Raw genomic sequence first — 19,213 nt, forward strand, 5'->3', positions numbered from 1 at the left:
TCCATGGGGTGTCTTGACCCATGGGGTGTTCTCCTCTATGGGGTGTCCTTCACCATGGGGTGTTCTCCTGTGGGGTGGCCACCTCTATGGGGTGTTCTCCTCTATGGGGTGTTCTCCTGTGGGGTGTCCTGACCCATGGGGTGTCCTCCTGTGGGGTGGCTGCCTCTATGGGGTGTCCTGACCCATAGGGTGTTCCTGTGGGGTGTCCTTCTCCATGGGGTGTCCTCCTCTGTGGGGTGTCCTTCTCCATGGGGTGTCCTGACCCATGGGGTGTCCTGACCCATGGGGTGTTCTCTTGTGGGGTGGCCGCTTCTATGGGGTGTTCTCTATGGGGCGTTCTCCTGTGGGGTGTCCTTCTCCATGGGGTGTCCTCCTCTATGGGGTGTTCTCCTGTGGGGTGTCCTGACCCATGGGGTGTCCTGACCCATGGGGTGCCCTGTGGGGTGTCCTCCTCTATGGGGTGTCCTGACCCATGGGGTGTCCCCCTCTATGGGGTGTCCCCCTCCGTGGGGTGTCCTGCCCCACGGCATGTCCTCCTCTCTGCAGTGCTCCAGCCCATGGGGTTGCCTTGCCCAGGGACGTCCTGCTCCATGGGGTGTCCTGCCCCATAGATCCTCTACTCCATGGGGTGCCCTGCCCCATAGATCCTCTACTCCATGGGGTGTCCAACCCCATGGATCCCCTACTCCGTAGGGTGTCCAGCCCCATAGATTCCATGGTCCATAAGATGTCCAGCCCCATAGATTCCAGGTTCCATGAGGTATCCAGCCCCAGAGATCCCACAGGGTGTCCAACCCCATAGATTCCACCTTCCGTAGGGTGTCCAGCCCCATGGATCCCCTGCACCACAGGGCGTCCAGCCCCAGAGATCCCACAAGGCCTCCAGCCCCATGGGTCCCCTGCTCCATAGGGTGTCCAGCCCCATAGATTCCAGGTTCCATAAGGTGTCCAGCCCCAGAGATCCTACAAGGCCTCCAACCCCATGGATTCCATGGTCTGTAGGGTGTCCAGCCCCACGGATCCCCTGCTCCACAGGGTGTCCAGCCCCATAGATTCCAGGTTCCATAAGGTGTCCAGCCCCATAGATCCCACAAGGTGTCCAGCCCCATGGATCCCCTGCTCCACAGGGTGTCCAACCCCATAGATCCCACAGGGTGTCCAACCCCATAGATTCCTTGATCCATAGGGTGTCCAGCCCCATGGATCCCCTGCTCCACAGGGTGTCCAGCCCCATAGATTCCATGATCCACAGGGTGTCCAGCCCCATAGATCCCACAAGGTGTCCAGCCCCATGGATCCCCTGCTCCACAGGGTGTCCAGCCCCATAGATTCCATGATCCACAGGGTGTCCAGCCCTATAGATCCCACGGGGTGTCCAACCCCATAGTTCCCATGTTCCGCAGGTTGTCCAGCCCCACAGATCCCACAGGGTGTCCAACCCCACGGATTCCATGTTCCGTAGGGTGTCCAGCCCCATAGATTCCATGGTCCATAGGGTGTCCAGCCCCATAGATCCCACAGGGTGTCCAGCCCCATGGATCCCCTGCTCCATAGGGTGCCCAGCCCCATAGATTCCAGGTTCCATAAGGTGTCCAGCCCCACAGATCCCACAGGGCGTCCAACCCCATAGATGCCTCGTTCCGTGGGTTGTCCAGCCCCATAGATTCCATGGTCCACAGGGTGTCCAACCCCATAGATTCCATGATCCATGGGGTGTCCAACCCCATAGATTCCTTGTTCCGTAGGGTGTCCAGCCCCATGGATCCCCTGCTCCACAGGGTGCCCAGCCCCATAGATTCCAGGTTCCATAAGGTGTCCAGCCCCACAGATCCCACAGGGTGTCCAACCCCACAGATCCGCTGCTCCACAGGGCGTCCAGCCCCATAGATCCCACAAGGCCTCCAACCCCGTGGATTCCATGTTCCGTAGGGTGTCCAGCCCCATAGATTCCATGATCCACAGGGCGTCCAGCCCCATAGATCCCACAGGGTGTCCAACCCCATGGATTCCATGTTCCGTAGGGTGTCCAGCCCCATAGATTCCATGGTCCATAGGGTGTCCAGCCCCATAGATCCCACGGGTTGTCCAACCCCATAGATCCCATGTTCCGCAGGTTGTCCAGCCCCACAGATCCCACAGGGCGTCCAGCCCCATAGATCCCACAGGGTGTCCAGCCCCATAGATTCCATGATCCACAGGGTGTCCAGCCTCATAGATCCCACAAGGTGTCCAACCCCATAGATCTGCTGTTCCACAGGGCGTCCAGCCCCATAGATCCCACAAGGCCTCCAACCCTGTGGATTCCATGTTCCGTAGGGTGTCCAGCCCCATAGATTCCATGGTCCATAGGGTGTCCAGCCCCATAGATCCCACGGGGCGTCCAACCCCATAGATCCCATGTTCCGCGGGTTGTCCAGCCCCACAGATCCCACAGGGTGTCCAACCCCATAGATTCCATGATCCACAGGGCGTCCAGCCCCATAGATCCCACAGGGTGTCCAACCCCATGGATTCCATGTTCCGTAGGGTGTCCAGCCCCATAGATTCCATGGTCCATAGGGTGTCCAGCCCCATAGATCCCACGGGGTGTCCAACCCCATAGATCCCGTGTTCTGCAGGTTGTCCAGCCCCACAGATCCCACAGGGTGTCCAGCCCCATAGATCCCACGGGGCGTCCAACCCCATAGATCCCACGTTCCGCGGGTTGTCCAGCCCCACAGATCCCACAGGGTGTCCAACCCCATAGATTCCATGATCCACAGGGCGTCCAGCCCCATAGATCCCACAGGGTGTCCAACCCCATGGATTCCATGTTCCGTAGGGTGTCCAGCCCCATAGATTCCATGGTCCATAGGGTGTCCAGCCCCATAGATCCCACGGGGTGTCCAACCCCACGGATTCCATGTTCCGTAGGGTGTCCAGCCCCATAGATCCCACGGGTTGTCCAACCCCACGGATTCCACGTTCCGCAGGTTGTCCAGCCCCACAGATCCCACAGGGTGTCCAGCCCCATAGATTCCATGGTCCATAGGGTGTCCAACCCCATAGATCCCACGTTCCGCAGGTTGTCCAGCCCCATAGATCCCACAGGGTGTCCAGCCCCATAGATCCCACAGGGTGTCCAACCCCATAGATCCCACGTTCCGCAGGTTGTCCAGCCCCACAGATCCCACAGGGGTGGTGTGTGTGTGTGTGTGTGTGTGTGTGTGTGTCCTCCCGCCCCATGGCGCCCTTCCCCCCCCCCCCCACCCCCCTGCCCCACTGACGCCGCCGCTTTCCCGCAGGGCTGCCGGTGCCGCTGGAGGTGCGGGACAACGGGGACGGGACCCACAAGGTCACCTACACCCCGGCCACCGCGGGGCCCCACACGGCCGCCGTGCGCTTCGCCGGCCAGGAGGTGCCGCGCAGGTGAGGCCCGGCCGCCCCACGGCGGCGGGGGGGTGGAGGTGGGTGTGTGTGTGTGTGGGTCCATCCCCCACCCGCCCCACACACTGACCCCCCCTTTCCGCGCCCCCCAAAGCCCCTTCAAGATCCAGGTGGTGCCGGGCCACGACGCCAGCAAGGTGCGAGCCAGCGGCCCCGGGCTGAGCGCGGGCGCCGTCCCCGCCAGCCTCCCCGTGGAGTTCACCATCGACGCCCGCGAGGCCGGCGAGGGGCTGCTCAGCGTCCAGATCCTGGTCAGCCGTGGGGCGCCAGGGGGCAGCCGTGGGGCTGGGGGGAGGAGGGGGGGATAAAGGAAAAGGGGGGGGTTGGGGTAAGGGGAGCCGGCAGCCGCGGCACTGGGAAGGGGGGGGGGGGGGGGATCCGTAGAGAGACCCGGAACCCGAGGCGTGGGGTGGGGGGGACCCATACGGTGAGTTGGAAGCCGTGAGGTTGGGGGGTGGGACCCACAAGTTGATCCAGAAGCCATGGCGTTGGGGGCTGAGACCCATAGGGTGACCTGGAACCCATGGCATTGGGTGATGAGACCCATAGAGTGACCCGGAACCCATGGCATTGGGGGCTGAGACCCATAGAGTGACCTAGAACCCATGGTGTTGGGGACAGAGACCCATAGAGTGACCCAGAACTCAAGGCGTGGGGTGGGGGAGACCCATACGGTGAGTTGGAAGCCATGAGGTTGGGGGGTGGGACCCACAAGTTGATCCAGAATCCGTGGCGTTGGGTGATGAGACCCATAGGGTGACCTGGAACCCATGGCATTGGGGGCTGGGACCCACAAGTTGATCTAGAACCCATGGCGTTGGGGGCTGAGACCCATAGAGTGACCTAGAACCCAAGGCATGGGGTGGGGGAGACCCATACAGTGAGTTGGAAGCCATGAGGTTGGGGGGTGGGACCCACAAGTTGATCCAGAAGCCATGGCGCTGGGGACAGAGACCCATATGTTGACCCGGAACCCATGGTATTGGGTGATGAGACCCACAAGTTGACCCAGAATCCATGGCATTGGGTGATGAGACCCATAGAGTGACCCAGAACCCGAGGCGTGGGGTGGGGGAGACCCATACGGTGAGGTGGAAGCCGTGAGGTTGGGGGGTGGGACCCACAAGTTGATCCAGAAGCCATGGCGTTGGGGGCTGAGACCCATAGAGTGACCTAGAACCCAAGGCATGGGGTGGGGAGACCCATACGGTGAGTTGGAAGACATGAGGTTGGGGGCTGAGACCCACAAGTTGACCCAGAAGCCATGGCATTGGGTGATGAGACCCATAGAGTGACCTAGAACCCAAGGCATTGGGGGCAGAGACCCATAGGGTGACCCAGAACCCATGGCATTGGGGGCTGAGACCCATAGAGCGACCTGGAACCCATGGCATTGGGGGCTGGGACCCACAAGTTGACCCAGAAGCCATGGCATTGGGGGCTGAGACCCATAGAGTGACCTGGAACCCATGGCATTGGGGGCTGGGACCCACAAGTTGACCCAGAAGCCATGGCATTGGGGGCTGAGACCCATAGAATGACCTAGAACCCAAGGCATGGGGTGGGGAGACCCATACAGTGAGTTGGAAGCCGTGAGGTTGGGGGCTGAGACCCACAAGTTGACCCAGAATCCATGGCGTTGGGTGATGAGACCCATAGAGTGACCTAGAACCCAAGGCATGGGGTGGCGGGGACCCATACGGTGAGCCAGAAGCCATGGCATTGGGGGCTGAGACCCACATGTTGCCCTGGCACCCAATGCCGTGGGTCACTGAGCCCCATATGGTCCCCTGTCACCCACGCTGTGGGTTGCTGAGCCCCACATGTTTCCCTGTCACTCATTGCTATGGGTCGCTGAGCCCCACATGGTGCTCTCACCCCCATTCCATGGGTCGCTGAGCCCCACATGGTCCCCTGTCACCCAACGCTATGGGTCGCTGAGCCCCACACGCTGCTCTCACCCCCATTCCATGGGTCGCTGAGCCCCACATGTTGCCCTGTCACTCATTGCTATGGGTCGCTGAGCCCCACATGGTGCTCTCACCGCCATTCCATGGGTCGCTGAGCCCCACATGGTCCCCTGTCACCCAACGCTATGGGTCGCTGAGCCCCATATGGTCCCCTGTCACGCAACGCTATGGGTCGCTGAGCCCCATATGGTCCCCTGTCACGCAACGCTATGGGTCGTTGAGCCCCATATGGTTCCCTGTCACCCACGCTGTGGGTCGCTGAGCCCCATATGTTGTCCTGGCGCCCAACGCTATGGGTCGCTGAGCCCCATATGGTCCCCTGTCACCCAACGCTATGGGTCGCTGAGCCCCACATGGTGCTCTCACCCCCATTCCATGGGTCGCTGAGCCCCATATGGTCCCCTGTCACCCAACGCTATGGGTCGCTGAGCCCCACATGTTGCCCTGTCACCCATGCTATGGGTCGCTGAGCCCCATATGGTCCCCTGTCACCCACGCTATGGGTCGCTGAGCCCCATATGGTCCCCTGTCACCCACGCTGTGGGTCGCTGAGCCCCATATGATGCTCTCACCCCCATTCCATGGGTCGCTGAGCCCCATATGGTCCCCTGTCACTCATTGCTATGGGTCGCTGAGCCCCACATTGGGCTTTTACACCCATTCCATGGGTCGCTGAGCCCCATATGGTCCCCTGTCACCCAGCGCTATGGGTCGCTGAGCCCCACATGTTGCCCTGTCACCCATGCTATGGGTCGCTGAGCCCCATATGGTCCCCTGTCACCCACGCTATGGGTCGCTGAGCCCCATATGATGCTCTCACCCCCATTCCATGGGTCGCTGAGCCCCATATGGTGCTCTCACCCCCATTCCATGGGTCGCTGAGCCCCATATGGTCCCCTGTCACCCACGCTGTGGGTCGCTGAGCCCCACATGTTGCCCTGTCACCCACGCTATGGGTCACTGAGCCCCCATATGGTCCCTTGTCACCCAGCGCTATGGGTTGCTGAGCCCCACATGTTGCCCTGTCACCCACGCTATGGGTCGCTGAGCCCCACACGGTGCTCTCACCCCCATTCCATGGGTCGCTGAGCCCCACATGTTGCCCTGTCACCCATGCTATGGGTCGCTGAGCCCCACATTGGGCTTTTACACCCATTCCATGGGTCGCTGAGCCCCACATGTTGCCCTATCACCCAACGCTATGGGTCGCTGAGCCCCCATATGGTCCCTTGTCACCCACGCTATGGGTCGCTGAGCCCCATATGGTCCCCTGTCACCCAACGCTATGGGTCACTGAGCCCCACACGCTGCTCTCACCCCCATTCCATGGGTCGCTGAGCCCCATATGGTCCCCTGTCACCCAACGCTATGGGTCGCTGAGCCCCGTATGGTCCCCTGTCACCCACGCTGTGGGTCGCTGAGCCCCACATTGGGCTTTTACACCCATTCCATGGGTCACTGAGCCCCACATGTTGCCCTGTCACTCATTGCTATGGGTCGCTGAGCCCCACATTGGGCTTTTACACCCATTCCATGGGTCGCTGAGCCCCGTATGGTCCCCTGTCACCCAACGCTATGGGTCGCTGAGCCCCACATGGTGCTCTCACCCCCATTCCATGGGTCGCTGAGCCCCATATGGTCCCCTGTCACCCAGCGCTATGGGTCGCTGAGCCCCACATGTTGCCCTGTCACCCATGCTATGGGTCGCTGAGCCCCATATGGTCCCCTGTCACCCACGCTATGGGTCGCTGAGCCCCATATGATGCTCTCACCCCCATTCCATGGGTCGCTGAGCCCCATATGGTCCCCTGTCACCCACGCTGTGGGTCGCTGAGCCCCACATGTTGCCCTGTCACCCACGCTATGGGTCACTGAGCCCCCATATGGTCCCTTGTCACCCAGCGCTATGGGTTGCTGAGCCCCACATGTTGCCCTGTCACCCACGCTATGGGTCGCTGAGCCCCACACGGTGCTCTCACCCCCATTCCATGGGTCGCTGAGCCCCACATGTTGCCCTGTCACCCATGCTATGGGTCGCTGAGCCCCACATTGGGCTTTTACACCCATTCCATGGGTCGCTGAGCCCCACATGTTGCCCTATCACCCAACGCTATGGGTCGCTGAGCCCCCATATGGTCCCTTGTCACCCACGCTATGGGTCGCTGAGCCCCATATGGTCCCCTGTCACCCAACGCTATGGGTCACTGAGCCCCACACGCTGCTCTCACCCCCATTCCATGGGTCGCTGAGCCCCATATGGTCCCCTGTCACCCAACGCTATGGGTCGCTGAGCCCCATATGGTCCCCTGTCACCCACGCTGTGGGTCGCTGAGCCCCACATTGGGCTTTTACACCCATTCCATGGGTCGCTGAGCCCCACATGTCACCCTGTCACCCACGCTATGGGTCGCTGAGCCCCGTATGGTCCCCTTGTCACCCAACGCTATGGGTCGCTGAGCCCCACATGGTGCTCTCACCCCCATTCCATGGGTCGCTGAGCCCCACATGTTGCCCTGTCACCCATGCTATGGGTCGCTGAGCCCCACATTGGGCTTTTACACCCATTCCATGGGTCGCTGAGCCCCACATGTTGCCCTATCACCCAACGCTATGGGTCGCTGAGCCCCATATGGTCCCCTGTCACCCACGCTGTGGGTCGCTGAGCCCCACATGGGGCTTTTACACCCATTCCATGGGTTGCTGAGCCCCACATGTCGCCCTGTCACCCACGCTATGGGTCGCTGAGCCCCATATGGTCCCCTGTCACCCAACGCTATGGGTCGCTGAGCCCCACACGGTGCTCTCACCCCCATTCCATGGGTCGCTGAGCCCCATATGGTCCCCTGTCACCCAACGCTATGGGTCGCTGAGCCCCACACGCTGCTCTCACCCCCATTCCATGGGTCGCTGAGCCCCACATGTCGCCCTGTCACCCAACGCTATGGGTCGCTGAGCCCCACGTGGTGCTCTCACCCCCATTCCATGGGTCGCTGAGCCCCACGTGGTCCCCTGTCACCCAACGCTATGGGTCGCTGAGCCCCACATGGTGCTCTCACCCCCATTCCATGGGTCGCTGAGCCCCATATGGTCCCCTGTCACCCAATGCTATGGGTCGCTGAGCCCTGTATGGTCCCTTGTCACCCAATGCTATGGGTCGCTGAGCCCCCATATGGTCCCCTGTCACCCAATGCTATGGGTCGCTGAGCCCCACCTAATGCTCTCACCCCCATTCCATGGGTCGCTGAGCCCCCCATGTCACCCTGTCACCCACGCTGTGGGTCACTGAGCCCCACATTGGGCTTTTACACCCATTCCATGGGTCTCTGAGCCCCACATGTCACCCTGTCACCCACGCTATGGGTCGCTGAGCCCCATATGGTCCCCTGTCACCCAACGCTATGGGTCGCTGAGCCCCACACGCTGCTCTCCCCCCCGTCCGGCGGGTGTCTGACGCGGGGTGTGTGTGGGGCGGGGGGGTGTGTGTGTGTGCGCGCGCAGGACCCCGAGGGGCGCCCCACGGAAGCCGCCATCCGGGACCGTGGGGACGGGACCTACGGCGTGTCCTACGTGCCGGCGCTGCCCGGGCGCTACACCAGCACCGTGCGCTACGGCGGCGACGAGATCCCCTGCTCGCCCTTCCGCTGCCTCGCCGTGCCCGCCGGCGACGCCAGCAAGTGCCTCGTCACAGGTGGGGCCGCCCCACACATCCCCCCCCCCCGCCGCTGCCCCACAGCCTGCCCCACGGCTTCTCCCTCCCCGCCCCGCGGCGTCCCCCTCGCTGCCCCGCGCCGGCCTCCGCTGGCGCTAAGGTGTCCCCCTGCTGCCTCCTGCCACCCCCACGGCATCCCCGCGCTGCCCCACGCTGCCCCACGGCACCCCTCTGCTGCCCCACAGATTCCCCACGCTGCCCGTCCCTGCCCCACGGCATCCCCCTGCTGCCCCACGGTGTCCTTCACTGTCACTAAGGTGTCCCTCTTCTGCCTCCTGCCACCCCCACGGCATCCCCGCGCTGCCCCACGGAAGCCCCTCCCTGACCCACATCGCCCCACGGCATCCCTTCGCTGCCCCACGGCTTCCCTTGCCTGACCCACAGCATCTCCTCCCTGCCCCACGGCGTCCTCCGCTGGCGCTAAGGTGTCCCTCTGCTGCCTCCTGCCACCCCACGGCATCCCCACGCTGCCCCATGGAATCCCCTCCCTGCCCCACACTGCCCCACATCACCCCACGGCATCCCTTCGCTGCCCCACGGCTTCCCTTGCCTGACCCACAGCATCTCCTCCCTGCCCCACGGCGTCCTCCGCTGGCACTAAGGCGTCCCCCTGCTGCCTCCTGCCACCCCCACGGCATCCCCGCACTGCCCCACGCTGCCCCACGGCACCCCCCCTGCTGCCCCACAGATTCCCCATGCTGCCCCACACTGCCCCACGGCACCCCCCTGCTGCCCCACAGATTCCCCACGCTGCCCGTCCCTGCCCCACGGCATCCCCTCGCTGCCCCACGGTGTCCTCCACTGTCGCTAAGGCGTCCCTCTGCTGCCTCCTGCCACCCCCGCGGCATCCCCGCGCTGCCCCATGGATGCCCCACACTGCCCCACATCGCCCCACGGCATCCCTTCGCTGCCCCACGGCTTCCCTTGCCTGACCCACAGCATCTCCTCCCTGCCCCACGGCGTCCTCCGCTGGCGCTAAGGTGTCCCTCTGCTGCCTCCTGCCACCCCCACGGCATCCCCGCGCTGCCCCACGCTGCCCCACAGCACCCCTCTGCTGCCCCACAGATTCCCCATGCTGCCCGTCCCTGCCCCACGGCATCCCCTCGCTGCCCCACAGTGTCCTCCACTGTCACTAAGGCGTCCCTCTGCTGCCTCCTGCCACCCCACAGCATCCCCGCGCTGCCCCACACTGCCCCACGGCACCCCCCCTGCTGCCCCACAGATTCCCCATGCTGCCCCACACTGCCCCACGGCACCCCTCTGCTGCCCCACAGATTCCCCACGCTGCCCGTCCCTGCCCCACGGCATCCCCTCGCTGCCCCACGGTGTCCTCCGCTGTCACTAAGGCGTCCCTCTGCTGCCTCCTGCCACCCCCACGGCATCCTCGCGCTGCCCCACGGAAGCCCCTCCCTGCCCCACATCGCCCCACGGCATCCCTTCGCTGCCCCACGGCTTCCCTTGCCTGACCCACAGCATCTTGTCCCTGCCCCACAGCATCCTCCACTGCCCCATGGCATCCCTCTGTTGCCTCCTGCCACCCCCACGGCATCCCCACGCTGCCCCATGGAATCCCCTCCCTGCCCCACACTGCCCCACATCGCCCCACGGCATCCCTTCACTGCCCCGCGGCTTCCCTTGCCTGACCCACAGCATCTCCTCCCTGCCCCACGGCGTCCTCCGCTGGCGCTAAGGCATCTCTCTGATGCCTCCTGCCACCCCACAGCATCCCCACGCTGCCCCATGGAATCCCCTCCCTGACCCACAGATTCCCCATGCTGCCCCTCGCTGCCCCATGGCACCCCTCTGCTGCCCTACAGATTCCCCATGCTGCCCCACACTGCCCCACGGCATCCCCCTGCTGCCCCACAGCGTCTTCCACTGCCCCACGGCATCCCTGTGCTGCCTGCTGCCACCCCACAGCATCCCCACGCTGCCCCACACCGCCTCATGGCATCCCCTCCCTGCCCCACAGATTCCTCTCCCTGCCCCACGGCATCCCCTTGTTGCCCCACATCCCACCCCAGCCCCCCCCCGCCTTGCCCCATGTTGCCCCACGGCAGCTCCTCACCCCACTCCCTGCCCCATAGCTGCTGCCCCCCATCACCTCCACCTGCCCCACGGCTACCCCCAACACCCCACCCCCCCCCAACTACCCCCCCATCCCTGCCCCACGGCGCAGTGGGGCTGAGCAGGTGCCCCCCGGGCAGAGCAGGACGCTTCGGCCCCCTGGAGCCCCCCAACCAACCCGGCCCCCCAACAACCCAGACCCCCAACAGTCCAGAACCCCAACCAAGTCAGCTCCCCAGCCCAGCCCCCCAAGCCAGCCCCCCAACCAACCTGGCCCCCCAACAACCCAGCCCTCCAACCCAGCCCCCCAACCAACCCAGCCCCCCAACTCAGCCCCCCAACCCAGCCCCCCAAACAACCCAGCCCCCCAACCCGGCCCCCCAGCTCAGCCCCCCAACCCAGCCCCCCAACCTGTCCCCCCACCAACCCAGCCCCCCAACTCAGCCCCCCAACCCAGCCCCCCAACCAACCTGGCCCCCAAACCCAGCCCCCCAACAATCCAGCCCCCCAACCAACCCACGCCCCCAACAACCCGGCCCCCCAACTCAGCCCCCCAACCAGCCCAGCCCCCCAACCTGGCCCCCCAACCAACCTGGCCCCCAAACCCAGCCCCCCAACAACCCAGCCCCCCAACAATCCAGCCCCCCAACCAACCCAGCCCCCCAACAACCCAGCCCCCCAACTCAGCCCCCCAACCCAGCCCCCCAACCAACCTGGCCCCCAAACCCAGCCCCCCAACAACCCAGCCCCCCAACAATCCAGCCCCCCAACCAACCCAGCCCCCCAACAACCCAGCCCCCCAACTCAGCCCCCCAGCCCAGCCCCCCAACCACCCCGGCCCCCCAACCCGGCCCCCCAACCCAGCCCCACAACCAGCCCGGCCCCCCCAGCCCCGTCTCACGCCCTCTCCCCGCTCTCTCTTGCAGTGTCCATCGGGGGCCATGGACTGGGTAAGCGGCGCCGGGGGTTGGGGGGTGGGACACGCGCACTTGTGGGGCTGGGCGCTCCCCCCCCCACGGCCACGAGTGACACCTTCTCCCCCCGCCCCCCAGGTGCCTGTCTGGGCCCCACCATCCAGATCGGGGAGGAGACGGTGATCACGGTGGACGCCAAGGCGGCCGGGCAGGGCAAGGTCACCTGCAAGGTGTCCACCCCCGACGGGGCCGAGCTGGACGTGGACGTGGTGGAGAACCACGACGGCACCTTCGACATCTTCTACACCGCCCCCGAGCCCGGCAAATACGTCATCACCATCCGCTTCGGGGGCGAGCACGTCCCCAACAGCCCCTTCCACGTCCTGGTGGGTGGCCTTGGCGGGGTAGGGGGCGGGGCGTGGTGGGCTCCCTGGGGTTGGGAGACCACGGTGGGCTCCATAGGGTTGAGCTCCATGGGGTTGGAAGACCATGGTGGGCTCCGTGGGGTTGGGAGACCATGGTGGGCTCCATGGGGTTGGGCTCTGTGGGGTTGGAAGACCATGGTGGGCTCCGTGGGGTTGGGAGACCATGGTGGGCTCCGTAGGGTTGGGCTCTGTGGGGTTGGGAGACCATGATAGTCTCCATGGGGTTGGGCTCTGTGGGGTTGGGAGACCATGGTGGGCTCCGTGGGGTTGGGCTCTGTGGGGTTGGAAGACCATGGTGGGCTCCGTGGGGTTGGGCTCTGTGGGGTTGGGAGACCATGGTGGGCTCCGTAGGGTTGGGCTCTGTGGGGTTGGGAGACCATGGTGGGCTCCATGGGGTTGGGCTCTGTGGGGTTGGAAGACCATGGTGGGCTCCGTGGGGTTGGAAGACCATGATAGTCTCCATGGGGTTGAGCTCCATGGGGTTGGAAGACCATGGTGGGCATCATGGGGTTGGGAGACCATGATAGTCTCCATGGGGTTGGGCTCTGTGGGGTTGGAAGACCATGGTGGGCTCCGTAGGGTTGGGAGACCATGATAGTCTCCATGGGGTTGGGCTCTGTGGGGTTGGGAGACCATGATAGTCTCCATGGGGTTGAGCTCCATGGGGTTGGAAGACCATGGTGGGCTCCGTGGGGTTGGGAGACCATGATAGTCTCCATGGGGTTGGGCTCTGTGGGGTTGGGAGACCATGATAGTCTCCATGGGGTTGGGCTCTGTGGGGTTGGAAGACCATGGTGGGCTCCGTAGGGTTGAGCTCCATGGGGCTGGGAGACCATGGTGGGCTCTGTGGGGTTGGAAGACCATGGTGGGCTCCGTGGGGTTGGAAAATGTGGTGGGCACCATGGGGCTGGGAGACCATGGGAGACCATGATGGGGTTGGCAGACCTTGGTGGGCTCCATGGGGTTGGGAGACCATGATAGTCTCCATGGGGTTGAGCTTCATGGGGTTGGGAGACCATGGTGGGTACCATAGAGTTGGGAGACCATGACAGGTTCCATGGGGCTGGGCACCATGGGGTTGGGAGACCATGATAGTCTCCATGGGGTTGGGCTCTGTGGGGATGGGAGACCATGGTGGGCTCCGTGGGGTTGGGAGACCGTGATAAGCTCCGTGGGGTTGGGAGACCACCGTGGGCCCTGTGGGGTTGGGAGACCCTGATGGGCATCAGAGAGCTGGGAGACCCTGGTGGGCTCTGTGGGGTCGGGATATGACGGCGGGCACCATGGGGTTGGACACCATGGAGTGGGAGACGATGGGGGGCACCATGGGGTTGGACACCATGGAGTGGGAGATGATGGGGGGCACCATGGGGTTGGGGCCGTGGTAGACATCATGGGGTTGGGAGACCGTGGTGGGCGCCGTGGGGCAGAGAGTTGGGGCCATGGTGGACGTCATGGGGTGAGGAGACCGTGGTGGGCGCCGTGGGGCAGAGAGTTGGGGCCAAGGTGGATGTCATGGGGTGAGGAGACCGTGGTGGGCGCCGTGGGGCAGAGAGTTGGGAGACCGTGTTGGGAGCCATGGAGTAAGGAGACCACGCTGGGTGCCGTGGGGCAGAGAGTTGGGGCTGTGGTGGGCACCATGGGGTTGGCAGCCCCCGCTGGGGTGCCGTGGGTCTTACCCCTCCTCTCTGCCCCACGGCGCCAGGCCACGGATGAGCCCCCGGCCACCGCTGAGAACCTCCGGCCCTTCAACCTGGTCATCCCCTTCACCGTGCAGAAGGGCGAGATCACAGGTATGGGGCGGGGTGGGGTGGGGTGGGCAGGGGGGGCACACGCCGGGGCCGGGGGGCGCCGTGGGGCGCCAGCCAGCGGTGGCCGGTGGCCGGCTGACGTGGGGGGGCCGTAGGGGAGGTGCGGATGCCCTCGGGGAAGACGGCGCGACCCAACATCACCGACAACAAGGACGGGACGGTGACGGTGCGTTACGCCCCCACCGAGAAGGGGCTGCACGAGATGGACATCCGCTACGACGGCAACCACATCCCCGGTGAGACCCCCGGGGGGCGCTGGGGGGCGCTGGGGGGCGCGTTGAGCCAGGCTGACGTCACCTGGGCCTGGTTGGGCACCTGTGGGGTTGGTCCCCATGGGGTTGGGAGACCGTGATCGTCTCCGTGGGGTTGGGAGATCACGGTGGGTACCATAAAGTTGGGGCGCCGTGGTGGGCTCCATGGGGTTGGGCTCCATGGGGTTGGGCTCCATGGGGTTGGGAGACCGTGGTGGACTCCATGGGGTTGGGAGACCATGATGGGGTTGGGAGACCATGGTGGGCTCCATGGGGTTGGGCTCCATGGGGTTGGGAGACCGTGGGGTTGGGAGACCGTGGTGGGCTCCGTGGGGTTGGGAGACCATGGGAGACCGTGATGGGGTTGGGAGACCATGGTGGGCTCCATGGGGTTGGGCTCCATGGGGTTGGGAGACCATGATGGGATTGGGAGACCATGGTGGGCACCATGGGGCTGGGAGGCCATGGTGGGGTTGGAAGACCATGGTAGACCATGATAGGCTCCATGGGGCTGGGAGACCCTGGTGGATTCTGTGGGGCTGGGAGACCCTGGTGGGGACCATTGAGTTGGGTGCAATAGACTGGGGAGACTGTGGTGGGCACCATGGGATTGGGAGACCATGGGAGACCATGATGGGGTTGGGAGACCGTGGTGGGCTCCGTGGGGTTGGGAGACCATGATAGGCTCCATGGGGCTGGGAGGCCATGGTGGGGTTGGAAGACCATGGTAGACCGTGGTGGGGTTGGAAGACCATGGTAGACCATGGTGGGGTTGGAAGACCATGGTAGACCATGGTGGGCACCATGGGGCTGGGAGACCATGGGGTTGGGAGACCATGGTGGGGTTGGGAGACCATGGGGTTGGGAGACCATGGTGGGCTCTGTGGGGCTGGGAGACCGTGGGGCTGGGAGACCGTGGGGTTGGGAGACCATGGTGGGCTCCGTGGGGTTGGGAGACCATGGTGGGTACCATAGAGTTGCGAGACCATGACAGGTTCCATGGGGTTGGGAGACCACGCTGGGTGCCGTGGGGCAGAGAGCTGGGGCCCACGATGGGCGTCATGGGATGAGGAGACCGTGGTGGGTCTGGGCTGGTGTCCCCGTGGGGTCCCCGACCGCCGTGTCCCTCCCCCCGCCCCGTGTCCCCAGGGAGTCCCCTCCAGTTCTACGTGGACGCCATCAACCCCCGGCACGTCAGCGCCTACGGGCCGGGGCTGAGCCACGGCATGGTCAACAAGCCGTGCACCTTCACCATCGTCACCAAGGACGCCGGGGAGGGTGAGCGGTGGCCGAGGGGGACAACCAGGGGGTCTGGGAGGGTTGTGGTCACCCCACGCCGTGCCACCAAGAGGGGTTGGGAAGGGGTCGGAGACCTCCTCGATGCCACCAAGAGGGGTTGGGAAGGGGTCGGAGACCTCCTCGATGCCACCAAGAGGGGATGGGAAGGGGTCGGAGACCTCGATGACACCAAGAGCGGCTGGGAAGGGGTTGGAGGCCTCAATACCACCAAGAAGGGCTGGGAAGGGGTCAGAGACCTCCTCGATGCCACCAAGAGGGGTTGGGACGGGGTCAGAGACCTCCTCAATGCCACCAAGAGGGGTTGGGAAGGGGTTGGAGATGCCCTTGATACCACCAAGAGGGGTTGGGAAGGGGTTGGAGACCTCCTCGATGCCACCAAGAGGGGCTGGGAAGGGGTTGGACACCCTGTTGATGCCACCAAGAGGGGTTGGGAAGGGGTCGGAGACCTCCTTGATGCCACCAAGAGGGGCTGGGAAGGGGTCGGAGACCTCGATGACACCAAGAGGGGTTGGGAAGGGGTTGGAGACCCTGTTGATGCCACCAAGAGGGGCTGGGAAAGGGTTGGAGACCTCCTTGATGCCACCAAGAGGGGCTGGGACGGGGTCGGAGACCCCCTCGATGCCACCAAGAGGGGCTGGGAAGGGGTTGGACACCCCGTTGATGCCACCAAGAGAGGTTGGGAAGGGGTCGGAGACCTCCTCGATGCCACCAAGAGGGGCTGGGAAGGGGTTGGAGACCCCATTGATGCCACCAAGAGGGGCTGAGAGGGGGTTGGAGACCCCTAATGCCCATCTCCTGCCCCCCAGGTGGGCTCTCCTTGGCGGTGGAGGGCCCTTCCAAGGCGGAGATCACCTGCCAGGACAACAAGGACGGGACCTGCACCGTGTCCTACCTGCCCACCGCCCCCGGGGACTACAACATCATCGTCCGCTTCGATGACAAGCACATCCCGGGCAGCCCCTTCACCGCCAAGATCACCGGTGAGACAGGCCCCCACCCAGGACCTCGTCCTTGGGACCTCCTTGGGACCTCCGTAGGGCGGGGGGAGGGGGGGCGACACCTACGTGGTCACGGCCATGGAGACCCTACTTGGTGGTGGTCATGGCCATGGGGACACCTGCACGGCCCCCAGGAACCCATCACACACCCGTGGTGTCCCCGGCCATCCTTGGCCACCAAGAACCCATCACGTGGCCATGGGGATGTCATGGGGACTTGAAGACCCCATCACATGGTCCGTGGGGACATCATGGGGCCTTGGGGACCCTATTACATGGCCTTGGGGACCTCAAGGGGCCTTGGGGACACCATCCTGTGGCTGTGGGAACCCTGTCTAGCCTCAGCTGTGGGGACCTTCTCCATATGGCCATGGGGACACCTGTGTGGTCAGGGCCATGGAGACCCTACTTGGTGGTGGTCATGGCCATGGGGACACCTGCGTGGCCCCCAGGAACCCATCACACACCCGTGGTGTCCCCGGCCATCTCTGGCCACCAAGAACCCATCATGTGGCCATGGGGACGTCATGGGGCCTTGAAGACCCCATCACATGGTCCATGGGGACCTCAGGGGGTCTTGGGGACACCATCACGTGGCTGTGGGAACCCTCTCCAGCCTCAGCCGTGGGGACCTTCTCCATATGGCCATGGGGACACCTACGTGGTCAACGGCCGTGGAGGCGCCTGCGTGGCCGTGGGGACCCGGTGTGGTTGTGGTCACGGGGACACCAGCACGGCCCCCAGGAACCCATTCCATAGCGATGGTGTCCCCGGCCGTGCCTGGCCACCAAGACCCCATCACGTGGCCTTGGGGACCTTTGTGGGGGGGGGCCGTGGGGACCCCCCCCCCATGGCTATGGGGACCATCCCCGGGGATCCCATTGCCAGAACCATGGCGACCTTGGCCGTGGGGCCACCTGTGTGGCCACCAGGTGGCCATGGAGACCCCATCCATCCATCCATCCATCCGTCCATCCCTCCATCCATCCATCCATCCATCCATCCATCCCTCCATCCATCCATCCATCCATCCCTCCATCCATCCATCCCTCCATCCATCCCTCCGTCCATCCATCCGTCCATCCATCCATCCCTCCATCCCTCCATCCATCCATCCCTCCATCCCTCCATCCATCCCTCCATCCCTCCATCCCTCCATCCCTCCATCCCTCCATCCCTCCATCCATCCCTCCATCCCTCCATCCATCCATCCCTCCATCCATCCATCCCTCCATCCCTCCATCCATCCCTCCATCCATCCATCCCTCCATCCCTCCATCCCTCCATCCCTCCATCCATCCATCCCTCCATCCCTCCATCCCTCCATCCATCCCTCCATCCCTCCATCCATCCATCCATCCATCCCTCCATCCCTCCATCCATCCCTCCATCCATCCCTCCATCCATCCCTCCATCCCTCCATCCCTCCATCCCTCCATCCCTCCATCCCTCCATCCCTCCATCCATCCCTCCATCCCTCCATCCATCCATCCATCCATCCCTCCATCCCTCCATCCATCCATCCCTCCATCCCTCCATCCCTCCATCCATCCCTCCATCCCTCCATCCCTCCATCCCTCCATCCCTCCATCCATCCGTCCCCCCGGCCCCACCTGGTGCCGTGTGTCCCCCCCCGGCGGGCCCCACTGATGGCACCTCGGCAGGGGACGACTCCATGCGGACGTCCCAGCTCAACGTGGGCACCTCGACGGACGTCTCGCTGAAGATCACGGAGACGGACCTGAGCCTGCTGACGGCCAGCATCCGGGCGCCCTCGGGCAACGAGGAGCCCTGTCTGCTCAAGCGCTTGCCCAACCGCCACATCGGTGCGTGGGGGGGGGGGACACCGTGGGGACACCGTGGGGACACCCCGTGGGGACGTTGGTGCCTGGGGCCGGGAGACCCGGGAGGCGGCGGGAAGGGGGAGGGGGCGATGCGGGACCCGGGGACGAGAGGGCTGTGGGGTCGCAGGGATGGGTGGCCCCGTGGCGTTGGGTGCCCAGGGCTTGGTGGCCACAGCCAGGGCACATTGGTGGTGGCCAGGGGTTGGTGGTGGTGGCCAGGGGCTGGTAGAGTTGGCCAGGGGGTGGTGGTGGTGGTGGCCAGGGGCTGGTAGAGGTGGCCAGGGGCTGGTGGTGGCGGTGGCCAGGGGTTGGTGGTGGTGGCCAGGGGCTGGTAGAGGTGACCAGGGGTTGGTGGTGGTGGCCAGGGGTTGGTGGTGGTGGCCAGGGGCTGGTAGAGGTGGCCAGGGGCTGGTGGTGGTGGTGGCCAGGGGTTGGTGGTGGTGGCCAGGGGTTGGTGGTGGTGGCCAGGGGCTGGTGGCAGTGGCCAGGGGCTGGTGGA

General features: G+C 64.7%; 1 protein-coding gene across 1 annotated transcript in view; it reads left to right on the forward strand.

Annotated features, from left to right (window-relative positions):
* LOC134509432 (filamin-C-like) overlaps positions 1-19,213 on the forward strand; it is a gene marked incomplete at its 5' end in the record, with an annotated part of 58,077 nt that overhangs the window by 15,715 nt on the left and 23,149 nt on the right. The window contains 10 exon segments of the mRNA XM_063321967.1: positions 3,285-3,408; positions 3,521-3,677; positions 8,895-9,084; positions 12,099-12,122; positions 12,225-12,472; positions 14,217-14,304; positions 14,418-14,558; positions 15,723-15,851; positions 16,679-16,852; positions 18,535-18,696. Coding sequence (XP_063178037.1) covers positions 3,285-3,408; positions 3,521-3,677; positions 8,895-9,084; positions 12,099-12,122; positions 12,225-12,472; positions 14,217-14,304; positions 14,418-14,558; positions 15,723-15,851; positions 16,679-16,852; positions 18,535-18,696 — 1,437 coding nt within the window.

The sequence above is a fragment of the Chroicocephalus ridibundus genome, unplaced genomic scaffold, assembly GCF_963924245.1.
Source record: "Chroicocephalus ridibundus unplaced genomic scaffold, bChrRid1.1 SCAFFOLD_474, whole genome shotgun sequence".
NCBI classification, from domain to species: Eukaryota; Metazoa; Chordata; class Aves; order Charadriiformes; family Laridae; genus Chroicocephalus; species Chroicocephalus ridibundus.